The sequence below is a fragment of the Solanum verrucosum genome, unplaced genomic scaffold (assembly GCF_900185275.1).
Source record: "Solanum verrucosum unplaced genomic scaffold, falcon-dt-bn FXZP01000062.1, whole genome shotgun sequence".
NCBI classification, from domain to species: domain Eukaryota; kingdom Viridiplantae; phylum Streptophyta; class Magnoliopsida; order Solanales; family Solanaceae; genus Solanum; species Solanum verrucosum.
This window is the reverse complement of record NW_026020477.1, coordinates 7509408-7526132: the sequence shown is the minus strand read 5'-3', so window position 1 is coordinate 7526132 and position 16725 is coordinate 7509408. Positions and strand designations below refer to the sequence as shown.

At 32.8% G+C, this 16725-nt stretch overlaps 3 protein-coding genes across 4 annotated transcripts in view; all 3 read right to left on the bottom strand.

Moving 5' to 3' along the window:
• LOC125809198 (gamma-glutamylcyclotransferase 2-3) overlaps positions 1-16725 on the bottom strand; it is a 1073903-nt gene that overhangs the window by 58741 nt on the left and 998437 nt on the right. The window lies entirely within an intron of this gene.
• The window catches only part of LOC125809192 (uncharacterized), a 511850-nt gene that overhangs the window by 492929 nt on the left and 2196 nt on the right, over positions 1-16725 (bottom strand). The window contains exon 1 of one of the 2 annotated variants that reach the window (XM_049488852.1): positions 8411-8416. The exons of the other annotated variant lie outside the window; for it this stretch is intronic. The gene's annotated coding sequence lies outside the window, so the exon portion shown is untranslated. Of the gene's footprint in view, positions 1-8410; positions 8417-16725 lie in introns of those variants that run through there. 2 annotated transcript variants of the gene reach the window in all.
• On the bottom strand, positions 13534-15165 carry LOC125809436 (uncharacterized). Its single transcript, XM_049489072.1, has one exon. The coding sequence runs from the start codon at positions 15163-15165 to the stop codon at positions 13534-13536; it is 1632 nt and encodes a 543-aa protein (XP_049345029.1).

The following is a 16725-nucleotide window of genomic DNA, read 5'->3' as shown; positions in this document are numbered from 1 at the left end:
AAAGCAACATATATTATTAATCTTGCCAAAAGAATCATCACAGTATATATTCCAAGTTAAAATGATTTTATTATTAAGTTGACAGATAAATATATATAATTAACTTGAGACATAGGGTTATTGGAAACTGATAATATTAGTATGACTTTGTTCTCTCTCTCTCTCTCTTTTATATATATATATATATATATATATATATATATATATATATATATATATATATATATATATATTGGACCACGCACAATGTCATGTTTCCAAAATTAGCTGTGGTTTTCGTTATCACGTATTGTACTCATGATCATGAGGTCGATCATCATTTACGTATGAATTTGATGTGTCTAGAGATTCTTCCCTAATAATTGTTGTTGTTTAATTCGTCCCTGAGAGTTGAGGTTTCTAATGGACCACGATGAAGTTAAATTGAGATTTTCTAAGTTATGTATGTCGATATCATATTGAAGATAATTTAAACGATGTATATCTTCCATATATATGCACCTAAATAAAATAACCATAATTTTGTGTAGAAACATCTATGTATAAATAATAGATATTACTCCATCATTTGAGTAAGTGTTGCAATAATTCTTCAATCTAACTTAATTTCAAAATTTAACTCATGAAATTATTATTCAAAATTATATAAAGAAATCAATTATTCACGATACGATTGACCGACATGGAATTAAGTCCAATCCATTTTCATCAACATATAAAATGAAACAAATTAAATAAAAAAAGAAAATATATTATCATGTTTTGATAGAGAAACAAAGTGCAAGCCATGTCTTGAGACGTGAGTGATTAGTTCTTATACCACACGTTATGAGCATAACTCATATAACGTGACATAATAATATAATTTTCAACATTCACTAATAATTAATTATGAATAGAAAATAAATAGATGTTCAATTAAAAAAACATAAAAAAGAAGAGATAAGTCAAAGTAGACTTGCCCTTTCAATTAAGTACTAAGAATTGCTAATTAATAAGTTATCTATAATAGTACCAGACTTGCACGTTAATAATAACACGTGTATTTTCAAAATAAAAGGACACATACTAAACATTTTTTCTATTACATATATTTAATTATTAATATACCACTTAATCATAATAAACTTCTATATTTTGGAGTAAAAATTACATGGGAATAAAAAATATCCCGTTTATCAAAAACTCAAGTAATCAATTTGCGTCTCTAACATCCTGAATAAAGAAAAAGTCAATGATTACTCTAACATTATTTCATTATTTTATTAGAACATTCAATTCCATATATTCTGGAAGTTTTATTTTAGTTTTTTAAAAAATAAGTTCTTTTTTGAAAAATAATTAGTTCTTTTAAAATATTTGTGTTTATATTAAATTTGCTCTATTATTTCTCATCCCCAGCTAAATCCCATACTGGTCCATAGCATCTAAACCGAAATGCATAATTGAAACAACAACAACAATATACCTAATATATATATATATATAGTCTCACACGTAGAGTTTAAGGAGGTATCGGAGAGGTGTATGCAAATTTATTTTTATTTTTGAGAGTATTGTAATGTTGTTTTTGATAAATCTCCTCGATTCAAGAACAAATTTGAAAGAACAATCAGAGTAAAATGACAAAAATGAAACAAGCCCAAAAGCAAAATATATTGGTAAAGAATATATATATATACCTAATAAAAACAGACTAAAAAATGTCAAAAAAATTAAAACAAAAGAAAGTAACTTCTAGAGAGATAAATTAATAATTAACGTTTACATTTGTAGGTTTGAATATTGTTCCGACCCCTACACACTAATTATTTTTCATGGTTAGTTGGAAGTTAGGCACTTCAGCAAATCAATCCTACTTTAATACAAAGTTTGACATTCCTAGCAACAATTTCCTATAATTACGGTTAAGACTTGTACATTTAATTACATACAAAATTAACCTTTATTTATGTTAAAATGAATGAATAATGCGTTGTTGATAGATCATTTAGAGAATTGTCTAGATTTTTTATTGGAGCAAAGACTGATTTTAAAAAATAAATCTATCGGTAGTACCTTTTTAATTTTTAAAACAATTTACTTATTTTGAACCAAATTTATAAGCTAAAAATGATATTTAAAATCAACACGAGATACTAAGTTTCATTTGATACTTTTACCGTCCCATATTGATTAATCACTTTTTATTTTATTTTGTATTTAAGAAACCATAAATAAAATACTTAGTTAATTTTATTAATTTATCTTTTATCCATATTGATATACATCAATTTTTTTAATGAAAAATATATTTTATAGCATATAAAGCACATATATGAATAGATATCAATATATTTTTTATAGCATATAGAGCACATATATGAATAGATATCATTTGAATAGATACAAAGTAATTTAGGAACTTATAAAAAATAATTTGGGAACTTCTAAATTTGTTTGGACTTCGAAAGATTATTAATTATAAAATTTTATATAGTAAAACAAGTAATTTAGAAAATATATTTTTAATAAACTGATCAACTAATATGAGGTAGAGGAAGTAGAATAAAGAGAGATGTAATGAAAACACTCTTAAATTCGGTGTGAATTATTAGCTTTATCTTTGTACTTTTGATCGCCTTAAAGACACTACTATCCTTGACTAATACATACGCCCCCAATCTTGCAACATGAGTAAATACACACCTAATTTTTTGCTACTTTCGACTTTTTATTAAGAACTTCATGCTCCTACAAGAGTTTGAGATCACTTGCTATGCCAGATGACAGATCAAAAATATAACAATGGTATATCTATATCTAAATTTAGTTAGTCAAATAATTTTTTTTAGAAAAACTATCAATAACTCGAAGATAATAAATGAGAAGTGTTTTCACTAATAAATAAAGGATGGGATGGGATAGCAACAAAATAAATTGATGATTGTATAATAAATGTTTAGGTCCCAAAGTAAAAGGATTGTTGGGAAGAGTTGTCAAAATTTTGCAACATTTGGTCGGTTGTAAGGGCGACTATGAGGCCCTTTCTTGTCAAATATTTAATGCTTATGTCTTGTGATAATGAGGCTCTCTTTTTTAAGTGGCAAAAGAAAATTGGTGTTGCTTAATCAATATGGAATTAAATATGTTCTCTACCTTTGATCAATTTTGACATAATCTGTACCTGCCAATGAAGACATAAAAGTAAGCAGAACTGAATTCATGAACTCAACCAATAATTACAATAATAAAAAGAAAAAAAAAATCTTAAGACTTCTTGTTGTAATAAGCACATGTTCAAATTTCACATAAATAACTCAAAAGGTGCTTGTAAATTTCCTTTTCGTATGATGACTTTAGAAGCTGATGAAAATTTGCTTTCACTATTTATCTCAACTAAAATAATCATGAAAGTAATATTCATATTCACAGGGGCGGAGCTACTGTAGCGGAAGGGGGTTCGGCTGAACCCACTGGCTTTTCCGTAGATTCTATATTTGTATTAAAATATGAAGTACAATGTATATATAAATTTCCTTCGAAACCATTGGCAAACTGAAGCATTTGGCCCAGTGGTCGCTATCCACCCATCAAGACTGTTCAGCCCCCTCCGGAATGTGGGTTCGAATCTCGGTAGGCACACAGTTTTTTTTATTAATTTCTAAACGCGTGTTTATATAAAAAATAATTAAAAAATAGAATATCGGTAAGAAAATAGTATTTGCGTCGTAAGTAATTTTCTAAAAAAATAAAAAATCGGTAAGAATTAATTAAAAACGTTGGTGGGTTTATTATATAAGAAAAAAATAAAAAATCATGATTTGAATTGAAGTTTTGTTTGAATATGCGATTTAGATTTTCTTTAAGTTATTATTTAACATGCTACATGCAATCTCTTCACGTCAAACATGAGTTTTTTTTTTTTTTTTTGTATAATTTGAAATTATGATCTCAAATTATAGGTACAAAGCAAACTTACAATTATTTGATTGGAATGGCAGAAACAGAAACAAGACATGCAATAAAGTAAATGCTAAATGTGTAGTGGACAACCTGTTTTTGTGAGATAAGTTGCTTTCCTTATTATGTATGATTTCTTCCCTACAATTATTTATATTTTTCAAAAGAAGCGGCTTTTCTTATTATAGTATAACGTAAAAATATAAGCATATATATTATGGTACGCCCATAATATTTGTCATGCATGTGATCGATTGCAGAGAACAACTTGGTTAGAATGTTGTAGAAGAGAGCAGTTTTCTGATTATTCAACAACTAAGAATCAGTACAATGAATTGTGAGAATGAAAAACTACTAATTAGAATTAGGTCATCTTTTACCTTATATACACATTCTAACTTGATAGATGACAATTAGTTAAATGCTAACTAACTTAAATGAGTTATGTCACATGAACTCCGTTCTCATTACTCCCCCTCAAGCTGGTAGGTGTGAACACATTCAAAATTCCCAGCTTGGAGACCAAATATTAATGTTGTGGTCTTGACAATCCCCTTGTCATAATGTTTGCATGCTGATCTTGTGTTCTTAGATAGATATAGTGTTTGAATCAATCACATATGTATTTTCTGACATTCTATTTCAATGTGTTTTATTCTTTCGTGGTATATTGGATTTGTTGCTATCTGTAAGGCTGCCTTACTATCACAACACCTATAGCAGGTTCCCTCTTTATTGATCTCACCACCTTGAGAGCTGCTTCCATATATGATTTCTCTAGACTTTGCAAAAATTGACTCAATGTCTGAACTGCAAATTCAATATCATGTCTGGTTAAGGTCAGATACAATAACCTTCCAATCAACCTTTATCTATCAACATAGATCATCTTTAACATCAATGGCTTCATCTAGTATTGTAGTTGTCAACTTCAAGTTATGGTTTGACACCAGTCAGTCCCATCCAATATTGTAAATGGAGAGCTTTGGGATTTTTCCCATAGTTCCTTTTTACACATATTGGTCATTAAAACAAATGTCCTTCTGAGTCTACCAAGTTGCAAGTATTACTCTAAACAACATTAAATAGATATATGGTTCTTGAGTATGAATACTCATATATGCGTCATAGCCGTCCACAAGTCATAAATGGTTGAAAGATTTAGTATAATCAGTCTCAAAATACAATAGTACTGTTCAGAAAACAGAAACAACAACAAAGCAAATAGAGTTACTTGCTAGCACCATCTCTATATCAAGAATACTGTAAACGGAAGTATAGATCATGGTAGAATAGTCGAGGGATGAATTACGAGCAACACAAATATATGCAACAAACTCATATTGTATTGATTAGAGAAAAATGGAGTTATAGACCAGTTGAGCCTTAACTCTTTCATTAACAATAAACAACATGAAAAGCTTTAAAGCAAAAAAATTACAAAATTGAAAATGGAGATTCTATAGATAGCTCTATAAAATCAAAACAATTAAAATAAGACAACTTCATGATATGCCCTAATCACTACAAATCATATAGCTAAAGCATCTCATCCTTGATATAAAGCATTACATATCGATCAAGTCGTTAAGCCTTAATCTAGACTAAGAATATTATATGAATCCTCTATATACTTTTCACTCTATTCATATATATATTTCATTCCAAGCTAAATAATTTATCTTTTAAGGTGAATTAAGATTATCAAATACTAGAAGTTATCTAAATTGTTTAGTTACTCCCATGTCGATATATAATTCGCTTACCTAACTAACAAAAAATCAAGTAACTAATATACGATAGCAATTGTTCCCAACTAATTGGCACCATCTAAATGAATATTTCGTGTTTTGTGAATTGACACACTCTGAAAGACTTTAAAACTTTGGGTATTATAGGTGTTTTAGGGTTGAGGAAGTTAGACATGTTATTAGTAGCATGAGTAGAGGAAGAGCGACAAGATCTGATGAGATTCCAGTGGAGATCCGGAAGAACCCATACAAGGCAGGTATGAAGTGGGTGACTAGATTCTTAATGTTATTTTTAGAATGGAGGTAGAGTGTAATGGGTCCATTGTACAAGAATAAGGGTGATATCCAAAACAATAACAATTACATGATATCAAATTAGTAAGCAACACTTAAAAGATTTGGGAGATAGTAGTGGAGATGAGGATAAAGAAAGAGGTGTGTCCATTTCTGAGAATAAATTTGGAATAATGTCAGGGCATTCTACCATTAAGCCTTCAACCTTTTGCGGAGACTGGTGGAAAAATATAGAGAAAGAAAGAGGAACTTACTTATGGTGTTTATTGGCCTTGAAAGGCCTATGACAAACTCACGATAGATGCTCTCTGTATACGACCTGATCTCGAAAACTAAGGTTTCGAAACCAATTTCGCAACTTTGGTAATTTGTACATGTTTTGGAAAAATTACAATTTGGAAGTCGCCACTTAATCTTTTAGGAAAAATCAAGAAAACCATTTTAAAAGGAAACATTTTAAATAAAAACCAAATTTGGGTAAGGGTTCAAATAATTCTCTAAGGAAGGGTTTAGGCATCTTAGAGAATCCGCTAACACACGGTTGACAGATGGATTTAAAAGTTTGGCTAATTTTGTAAAAAAAACAAAGAATTATTTATAAAAAGTCTTGTTTGAAACTTAGATAAAAATAAAATAAAATCTTTTGACGCTTGTTAAAATTTCAAAAAAATAATCCTAACTTGAAACTTTTATCCATAGTTAAGTTTTGAACCATACGATTAATTCTAATTCACCAACATGGATCAAGGGACTTTATTTAACAACTATGAAAGAATATCGAAAATCCTTAAGTTATTCATACAAAGTCTAAGTTATTTTAAACGAGAACTAATATATTTTAAGAAATTTAACAATTTTATCCTATTCAAAAATTTGAACTAAATAGTTAGTTCAAACTTATAAACATAGATTCAAAGCTTTTCAATAACTATGAAAGAACATGAGAGGTTCTTAAGTCATTCTATAAGCTTAAATTACCTAACTTAAAATGGGTTTTGGGGATTTGAAAATTTTAAAGCAAACAAATAACATAATATGAAATAAAAAAAATCCCTCCAACGATTCATCTAGATTAAGGAAAAAAGGTTAAAGAAAATTAGCATCAATGATAATAATAAGAAAATATAAACAAGACATTTTCGACCCATATTAAGTCCCTTTTGGGGCTGAATTGCCGATCTGCTGCTTGCTTAGTTACTGCCGGTGTTACGGTATAAATTGGACTTGTTAAAGTCCAAGAAATCTCAATTTTTAGCCCCTCGGGGGACTGCTGCTACTGCTTCGGTTAAATGGGACTGTTTTAAGTCCAAATTTTCCAAATTTTCAGCTTTTGGGAGTGCTGTAACTGCTATTGAGCTGCTGCCAATGATTTGAAGTTTAGCCCGATGATATTAACTTCCCCTTCAATTGGTTTAAAGGAGAGTCGACTCGGAGAGAAAAATGCAAGAGGAGTCCAATTGGACTCAAACGAGAGAGTTCATGCCAAGAAAAGAGGGAAAAGATTAACAACAACATTAGGATGACATCAACTTAAGCTTAAAACTCTTAATGACATGTTTATCTCTGCTGAAATTTTATTAAACAATCAACTATAATTATCTATCACTGTTTAGGAAAGCAAACTGACATTAGTATGAATTCAATTCAAAACAACAGAGACTTCTATATTTAAACATGTTGAAGAAACCTATCAATCAGTAACTCGGGAAAAAAAGGTAAACAAAACTAAATTTTGGAGTTTTCTGACTGAAATTTCGGTCAAAACAATCCAAAGGATCTCTAAAGCAACGCTTAAAGGTTTAAGACTTCTTGAAATCAAACTAACACCAGTTCATGATTCACTCATCAAAATAAAAGATTTCTATGATAAATGCAATAGCTACTTAAACAGGGTACTCAAACTCAAATACAAAGCAAGCTCGACTTCATTGAGAGCGATTACAACTTTATAAATCAGTCCTACTATGAACTAGTAAGAGGATTTGAATCATATAAAGGTCAATAAAGAGGCAAGAACATGCTAATAATCTTCATGATTATGAGAATTAACTTGAAGAGTGTAATAGAGACATTAATCCTTGCTTAAAGCATACGGACAAATGGAGTAATCCAAACTAATTTAACGATAAGAAATATTGCCGAGCCATGATCAATACAAGAGAGAATCAGCAGCTAATCCTAACACATAAATAGACTCAAGCCTATTTAACATTCATCACTTGGACAGAAATGTCTTAAGTTCATACCACCAACAAGGTTTCACCTTAAAACAACAAATCAGCGATTACCTAACTTAGATGAGAAGAAAATCAAACTAAAATGCGCAATACGAAGCTGGAGCGTAAATGGATATAAAAAGAGAACTTAAGCAGCCCACAAGTTCAAGAGATTCAAGCTTGCAAATGTAATAGTTCAAGAATAAGATTAGTTTTAAGCTAAATAAATACACATTTTTTTGAACCCAAAAACTAAAATAGGATACACTGAGGAACCATCATTTTTTTTTCTTTCAAAAAAGTGACAGTTACTGAAACGTACTCGAAACCATACTAAAACATGTTGTTAGCAAATTTAAGCTTGAACAAATATCAACTATAAAGAAACATGAGCAAGGGTACAGTATAATGCCAAAGAAGAAAATATTAGAAAATAAATGAATATGTTGGGCACAGTAGTTTTTAACAGAGAAATCAAACTAATAAGCTTAACATCATAGATGCATAAACACAAAATTGGATACTTATCATTAAAGGAAAAAATGTAAGGATTAGAACCAAGGTGAACGTTAATCTTCACGGCCAATTCAGACGAGCAACACGAATAGAACACCAAAGAAGTTAGGAAGATTTACGACTATAACAATAAAATAGTAAGCACAGGAGAAACATTATTAGCAATTCAAATATCAAACCAAAGTCTAAACAAAGCCAAGAACACATAAATAGAAGACAAGCCTGGAATTAAACACAAACAAAGCTAAGAAAGAATTTACCTGGTTCTGGGCAGCGAACTGGAATGACGAGTGGTAAACAACGAACGTCCACCACCAAAGGAGCTTTTCCGGAAAGCTTGGATGAAGACTTCAAGGATAGAACCTTATGAAAAAAAAATTAAACCTTCAAGCTTTGGACTATCTAAATCGATTTCTTTGTAAACCTTATATCTCTCTGTATATCAGTGAAGAATGACCCCTATTCAGTGAAATAACATGGGTATTTATAAGGAAAAACTAGGGCTTGAAATTTGGGAAAAAGGCCGAGAAGCTGGATAAGAACAGGCCCACGAATTTGAAAATTCCCTCTCAAATTCTCTCCAAGGACGGAAGAATATATCGAATTGATCCTCATTTCAAACGGATTGGAATGAGGTGGAGGGTCTCGATCGATTGAGCGTCCTTGAGATGTTATGTGCCTCAATCATATGCCACAAGGACGAAAATGCGTGCTGCTTTTACTGGAATCACGGCTGGAACAGTACTATCGGAGAGGGACGTTGAGGAACAAGACAAGAAAAGGCAGCGTACTGCCTGTTGCCGCTGCTTTCCGTCCGTCTCCGTGAGATTTCCGTGTGCTGCTGTTTGCCTTCGTTGTTTGGAATAGTTGTTGAACTCTTTGTTGAACAAAAGAAATGGGCCGGGTTAAGTTTAAGGGGGATGGACTGCTGGGTCACTGTAGTGAAGTAATGGGCTGCTGTAATTAGAAAATTGGAATGTTGTTGAGAAAATAGCATTGGACCGGTTTAAAGGGAAATTGGATCGGTTGATGAATTTGGTGGGTATTGTATGCTATATTGATGGGTCTGGGTATTTGTTAGGAATTATTGTATTAGGCTGAAACGGAGGATTGGATTTGGCCCAAAAATCAATCTTTAGGATGAGGTAAAGAAATGACAAAATTGTAGTTAAGCCATAACCCAATGAGTTTAATTGGTGAGTCCGATTGAATAAGACGAATTAATATTAATTAATTAACGAGCTTCTTAATTTTAACGAAATAAAAATGATTAACTTGATTGTAAACTAATGATTCAAAATTATAACCATAATTTAAACTAAACTAATTTAACAAAATACTTACTAAAATTAAAATCTTTTGAGATGAATTTCAAATGTGTATAAAGTATTCTTAATTATATACGCAATTATATAAAATCTATTTACTACTTAAAATGCTATAAAAATGGCTAAAATAACTTTAAAAAAAAATTTGATTTTTTTTTAATAAATTAATCATTTCAAATTGTTTGAAATTAAAGAAACTCAAAAGTGAATTCCTATCATAGAGGGTCAAGATTGGATGTCAACAACTGCCCCTCATTTGACTGGGATGAATAAATGAGATCTGAGGCAAATGAAATTGACGAATCCAATTTTGTCCGTCCACTAATTCATCTTTTTGGAACGGTGAGCGGTAGGGATTTTTTGAGGAATCATGATTGGACCCTAGTATTGAGTTTCCTACTTATCTCAGGTTCCATGAGAACTCAGGCCACTAGTAGTTCGAAAGACGTTTGATTTATCGCATAATTTTGAAAGAATGAAAAAGTTATTTCGGTGTCGAAGTATGGAGAGACCGAAAAGCTCGAGAATAAAGTGAGAAATGGTTTGTTGGAGTACAGTCGAGTTTTCAACATTAAGTCCGCCTACATATCCCTATCCTTTGGGAATCAGACTGCTTTTAGTTCGACTCAATCGGTTGAAAAGGAAATATCTTATGCAGAAATAACCTTTAGCTTAAGGATGAGTGACAAATTAATTGAGCGTGGAAAAAAGGCTTGCAAACATCTCAAATATGAATGTGGGGCCCTTCACACCCATATGTAAGAACTTACATGGACATAACTTCCATAATTCTAGGTATATTGTCACTCGAATTTGAAAATTCCCCTCCGGTGAGAGTTGAAATTCTAATCGAAGGCGAAATTGAAACTCTAAAGTCCCAAGAAATACCCACATGCCTTAGGATAGGGATGTGGTTTGATTGTGGTGGAAGTCGTTACTCAACTCGTGTCCTAAGAGTTTGATATTCCTCTTTGAACTATGTCCCAGTTCGCTGCTAAGAAAAAGTTTCACGTTGTGCTGTGTCCTATTTGACGTAGTCCACTTTATGTATTGCAAAGTCTGGAAAATAATTGTCAGTAGAAAATGTAACATAAATACAAATAAAATTTTCGCAAACCTGGTTTAATATGTCGGAAACGATTCAAGTGTATTGCTCTTGAAGGAAGTGGTGATCCAAAGTGAGGTGTCAATTTAAACGAGGTGATGATTCAATAACATAATATGACAGTGTTACTTTTTAGGGATGTGACTTCCCAACTTAATAATAACGCCTCTTTGAGGGAAATGACTACCCAATGTAATATAATGTGTCACATTCAAGGAGGTGACAACACAATATAATAATGATGTGTCACTTTGAAGGAAGTGACGCTCCAATAATAATTTTAACTTGTCACGTTGAAGGAAGTGACTCTCCAATAATAATTTAACGTGTCACGTTGAAGGAAGTGACGCTCCAATAATAATTTAACGTGTCACGTTGAAGGAAGTGACGCTCCAATAATATAACGTATCATGTTGAAGGAAGTGACACTCCAATAATAATTTAACGTGTCACGTTAAAGGAAGTGACACTCCAATAAGAACTTAACGTGTCACGTTGAAGGAAGTGACACTCCAATATTAATTTAATGTGTCATATTGAAGGAAGTGACTCCAATAATAATTTAACATGTCACTTTGAAGCAAGTGACGCTCCAATAATATGTTGAGGTGGAAGTTCAATATAATTCTTTAAAAGAAAGACAATCCAAATATATAATATTTCATGTGATTGTCTTTAAAGAGTTTGTTTTCTGCGCTCATAAAGAATTTGTTAGTAGATAACAAAAATTAACACATGTCAAGACTTTTGAACATGTCAAGACGATCTGGTAGCCATATAGAACGCGGAATTCTGGAAGAACGCTTTGAGAACTTATAACGTTGCAACAAAGGACTGAAGGCAAATTAGGAATGTTACATAAGGTGCACCCCAACTTTAAATCTGGAATCTCTCATTAAAGAGAGAAATTTCTTGAAAAAGAATATCTGAAACTTGGAATTGAACAGAGATTTTAAGAACTTTGAATTATTTTGAAAAGTTGCCCCGGTTTCCAGTCCAAGGGTACTTAACTAAAATAATTTGCAAGAAACGAAAATGACTGATTCAAAAACATGCCCCAGTTTCCTTTGGGGTCTGTAGTTTGAAACAGGAGGAAGATCGAATCCTTATATAGGATTGCCTACGTATCTTACTGGAACAAGAAATCAGGTCTAACGTAGTTCGAACCTGAAGCTTAACGGAATTTAAAGAGAATGAAAGATTTGTTAGAGAAAGGCAAGATTTGAAACAATGATGGACAAAGTTCTTCAACATAAAATATAGGATAAGAGTCAGCTTGCTGGATTGGATCCTTGGTGTCGGGAATCCTTCATAATGAAATTTTGAAAAAAGGTTGGCTCCTGCCATTTTTCTGGTGAATATCTGATTTGATCATTCAAAATTTCAGAAGATCTTTTGAAATTTTGCCTTCAATTATGATAATTATACCTGCAAAACTCAGTCGTGAGTTAGTAACAAAATAAAATTATCAAAGTAAATGATATTACAAAAGATAAGTTAAGGATGAAGTTTTTCAACTTATATTGGTCTGAATAACGTCTTATGGTCTTCGCCATTATGCCAAGCTATTCCATTTGTAAAATTGAGAATGTATAAGTCACAATAGAGTGAGGAAAATTTTAGTAGATGAGTAAGAGCGGAAATCATCTGAGTTATAATGAGGTCGTTGTGGGTCTAATGATGCCTTGTAACTCTGTAGTTCCTGCATCCAAAGAAAAATTCTTAGTTTTGAGAGACTGATTCATGTTGGCTTTGCCTTGCCATCCTGATGCTCATTTGCCTTTTTGGGATTACAAACTTTTCTGGTGTTGAAATGTCGCTTGATGGAATTTTTGAAGACCTCCTCAAAAATTCTTCCCCGGTTTAAAAGATAATATAACTTTTGAACTTTCTGTAGTTTTTAGTTGAATTTTTGAGTGAATCTCAAAAATTCTGCCCCAATTGAAACTCGAAAGTGATCCTTAATTCTGATTTGTTGGAAAAAATTCCACTTCTAATGAATTTTGAGATCTTCTTAAAATTCTGCCCCAGTTTCCATGATACGGAAAAATGGAAATCTTACGGGGGATATGACCGAGCTGGTGTGGTGCCTACGTATCCTGTTGAGTAGGAATCAGGTCAAACGTAGTTCCAACATAAAGAGAATTTGAAATATTTTGATAATGCGACCGAAGCCAGTGAAGGCTGCCTACGTATCTCATTCTTGAGAATTCAGGTCGAACGTAGTTCATTACAAATGAAAGATGCTTACAAAGGAAACCAAGCGATAAAAATGTGATTACATGGAAATGAAACAACAAACTCCAAATGCAAGATTAAAAGATTCCAAAAATGCGACTCTCAGGAAACGTGCTTCTTCTTTCAACTGGTTATGCCAATAACTACTCCTTATGCTTGTGTAGTAGATTGGTGTTCACATTCGGGGGAGCTTGAGCAAGTTTTACCACCTCGTTATCTATCAGATCTTGAATTTTGTATTTGAGGGTGATACATTTCTCTGTATCATGTCCAACAACTCCTGAGTGATAAGCACACCATTTGTTTGGGTCATACCATTCGGCTGAAGTATTCACAGTCTTAGCTTCCACTGGATGGAGTATCCCTGCCTCTTTTAATCTCTCAAAGAGTTGAGTCCGTGTCTCACACAATGAAGTGAAGACTCGGGGAGGTTTTTTCTCAAAATTGGGACGAGGTGCATTGTTTCGGGGATTTTGCATTGGTCGTGGAGTACGAAATGTTGCTTGATTGTTGCAAACATAGTATTGTGAACCAGGATAGCCTGGAGGTGGTTGACAGTTATATGAGGTAGCTCCTCGAGTTGTTAACATCATAACCTCTTTCTCCTTTTTCTTTCCACTTCCAAAGGAACCTGTTTGATAAGCCCTGTTAGCAAACTGAGATGAGGTGTAACTCGCTATTCGGCCAGTCTTGAGACCGTCTTCAATCATTTCTCCAGCTTTGATAACTTCTGCAAATGTATTTCCACCTATTGTCACCATACGGTCATAGTATTCTGAGTCTTGAGCTTGAATGAAGTAGGTGATCATTTCTGATTCCTCCATAGGTGGGTGCACCCTAGCAGCTTCTTCCCTCCAACGAATGACATATTCTCGAAAGCATTCAGTCGACTTTGGTTTTAGCTTGGTAATAGAGATCACATCAGGAGCAATTTCAACATGAAACTTATAGTGATCCACAAAAGCATTCGCTAGATCATCCCAAGTATGCCATTTAGTCACATCTTGCTTTGAGTACCACTCCAAGGCTTTTCTAGTCAGACATTGATTGAATAACTTGATTCTTATCCCTTCGTTGTTTCCAACGCCAATCAACTTTTCGCAGTAAATTTTTAAGTGAAAGAAAGGATTCCCTGATCCACTGAACTTTTCAAACTTCGGAATTTTGTAATCGAGTGGAAGCTCAACCTCAGGGAATGTGCACAACTCTTCGTATCTCACACTCTGGCTGCTATCGAACCCACGAAGACCTCTCATAGCATCTTTTAAGCTTTTCATCTTCTTATTCATCGTTTCAGCATCAATAGATTTTGCATCATTTTCAATTTCAACATAGTGATTAACATCTTGGCGGTGAAACTCCTGAGCCTTGGTAACAGGTGGAGCAGTGACATAAGTGTACACTGGCGGAGCATGATGTGTTACTGTTGGAGCTTTTGGAGGAGCAAATGTGTACACAAGAGGAGTATCCTTAGTTAAATGAGGGAGGGGAGCACTTTGAGTTTGCTGAAATGTGGTAAAATGATCTCCTTGATTGAGCTCACTTGAAGTTGGAAATAAATGTGGCATGGGCCCTTTTTGGTGAGCATCATGTGGTAAGTTTTGAGAAGCAGCTTGGTATTGTGTTACCAGGAGGTTCAGTTCACCAATTCGTTGCTCTAAACGAGCGATGACTTCCATGGGCGATTCTGTTGCTACTAAGGCACTAGGATTGGCCGCGACAGATAGAGTGGGGATCATTTCGGACGAAACAACAGTGTTGATAGTGAGATCCATTTTTGACCGAGTCCTCTTAGTAGTCCAAGTAAGAAATGAAGAGTCTGTAGAAATTTCCTTGACCTTAGACCGTGTAAAATATGGATGTTCTGCCAACGGGTACTTTGGTGAAGTGAGCAAGTTTGATTACCAACACAAATCAGTCTCTTCTTCTGAAAACAACTCAAAAAATAAATGAGTTAGTCCATTAGTCATAATAATCAACTAAAGTAACATATAAAACAAATAACATTTGTTTTGCTAAAAATAAATTAGTCCAAAATTTGAGGAGGGAGACACTCTAGAAAGTGATCAAATGATTTTTTTTTTTTTGATAATTTAGTGAACTAAGACTTTTTAATGAAAGAAAGGAATTCGAACAAAGTAAACTATAGGATTTGAGTAAAGATTCAAATGTACCTTTTGGAAGGTTCTATTGAAAAGTACTTTCGAGGATAAAGACGTCTCTAAATTGACATGAAACTTGCAAAATATTTAGTAACGCCGGCTAGGTTGGTGTGAAAAATAATTCTCAAGAAATAACGAGGTCAACGTAAATTTGAATGATGACCTAATAATTTTTAAAGCTCTATTGAATCTAGAACTTGAGTGATTTTGAACGTATTTTGATAAGGAATCAAATAGTATTTTGGAAGGCTTGAAAATTGAGTAAAAGATTTTGAGACTTCGGAATAGAATAATGGACTAATTATGTTTAAATCAAAACATGTGTATAGAACACATAAGTCAAACAAGCACAAATGAAACAAAATTTGTAACATTTAACACACAAACAATATATAACGCCTCCTACCATGCATGTGACCTTTTTGAGCCAAAGGTAGGCCTAACGATTGAAGGATGTGTATTCGTTTGTAAAACGTTCCATCGCCCCAACAAAAAAATAAAAATAAATATACAAACCTTATGAATAAAGCAAATGGGGATACATAATAGAGGAAAGGGAAATAAATATCAGTCCTACGCAGGGGTACAATGGTAAACTAATCTAAGCTTCCACATAAAATCTTCATTCCCGAACTTCTTGATGCTTTTGGATTTCTTTCGAACGAGGAGGATATTCCTTTGACTTAAATAAAGAAACTACCTAAAAAAATAAAAACCCAACCCCAAGGAATAATGGTATGCACAAATCGATATACATATCCTTCAAATTTAACAAATAGTTGAATGATCGTCTTATATTGACCGTGAGTCAATAAGACACAATGTAGTCTTCTAATAGGCCCAACACGCCTTGGGTGCTGGGTCAACTTAGTTCAAAATGCTCTAAATTTGGGATTTGGTTTCGCTCTACGCTAGTTGACTAAGAGTGACTTTTGAAAGACCGAAAATCCAAGCAGACAACTTAGGCTGGAACTCACAACAACCATTGGACGCATGACGAACCAATAAATTGCCGATCATTCAGGAAAAGGGTTGAGTATAAAAAGTCCGATTGCGATTCCGCAAACCCGTTCTTTAATATACCATACATACATATTGGAAAATGCCATGAATGCATAATGACAGTTAATATTCAAAATTTAAATACATAATTGCATAAAGTAGCAATTAATA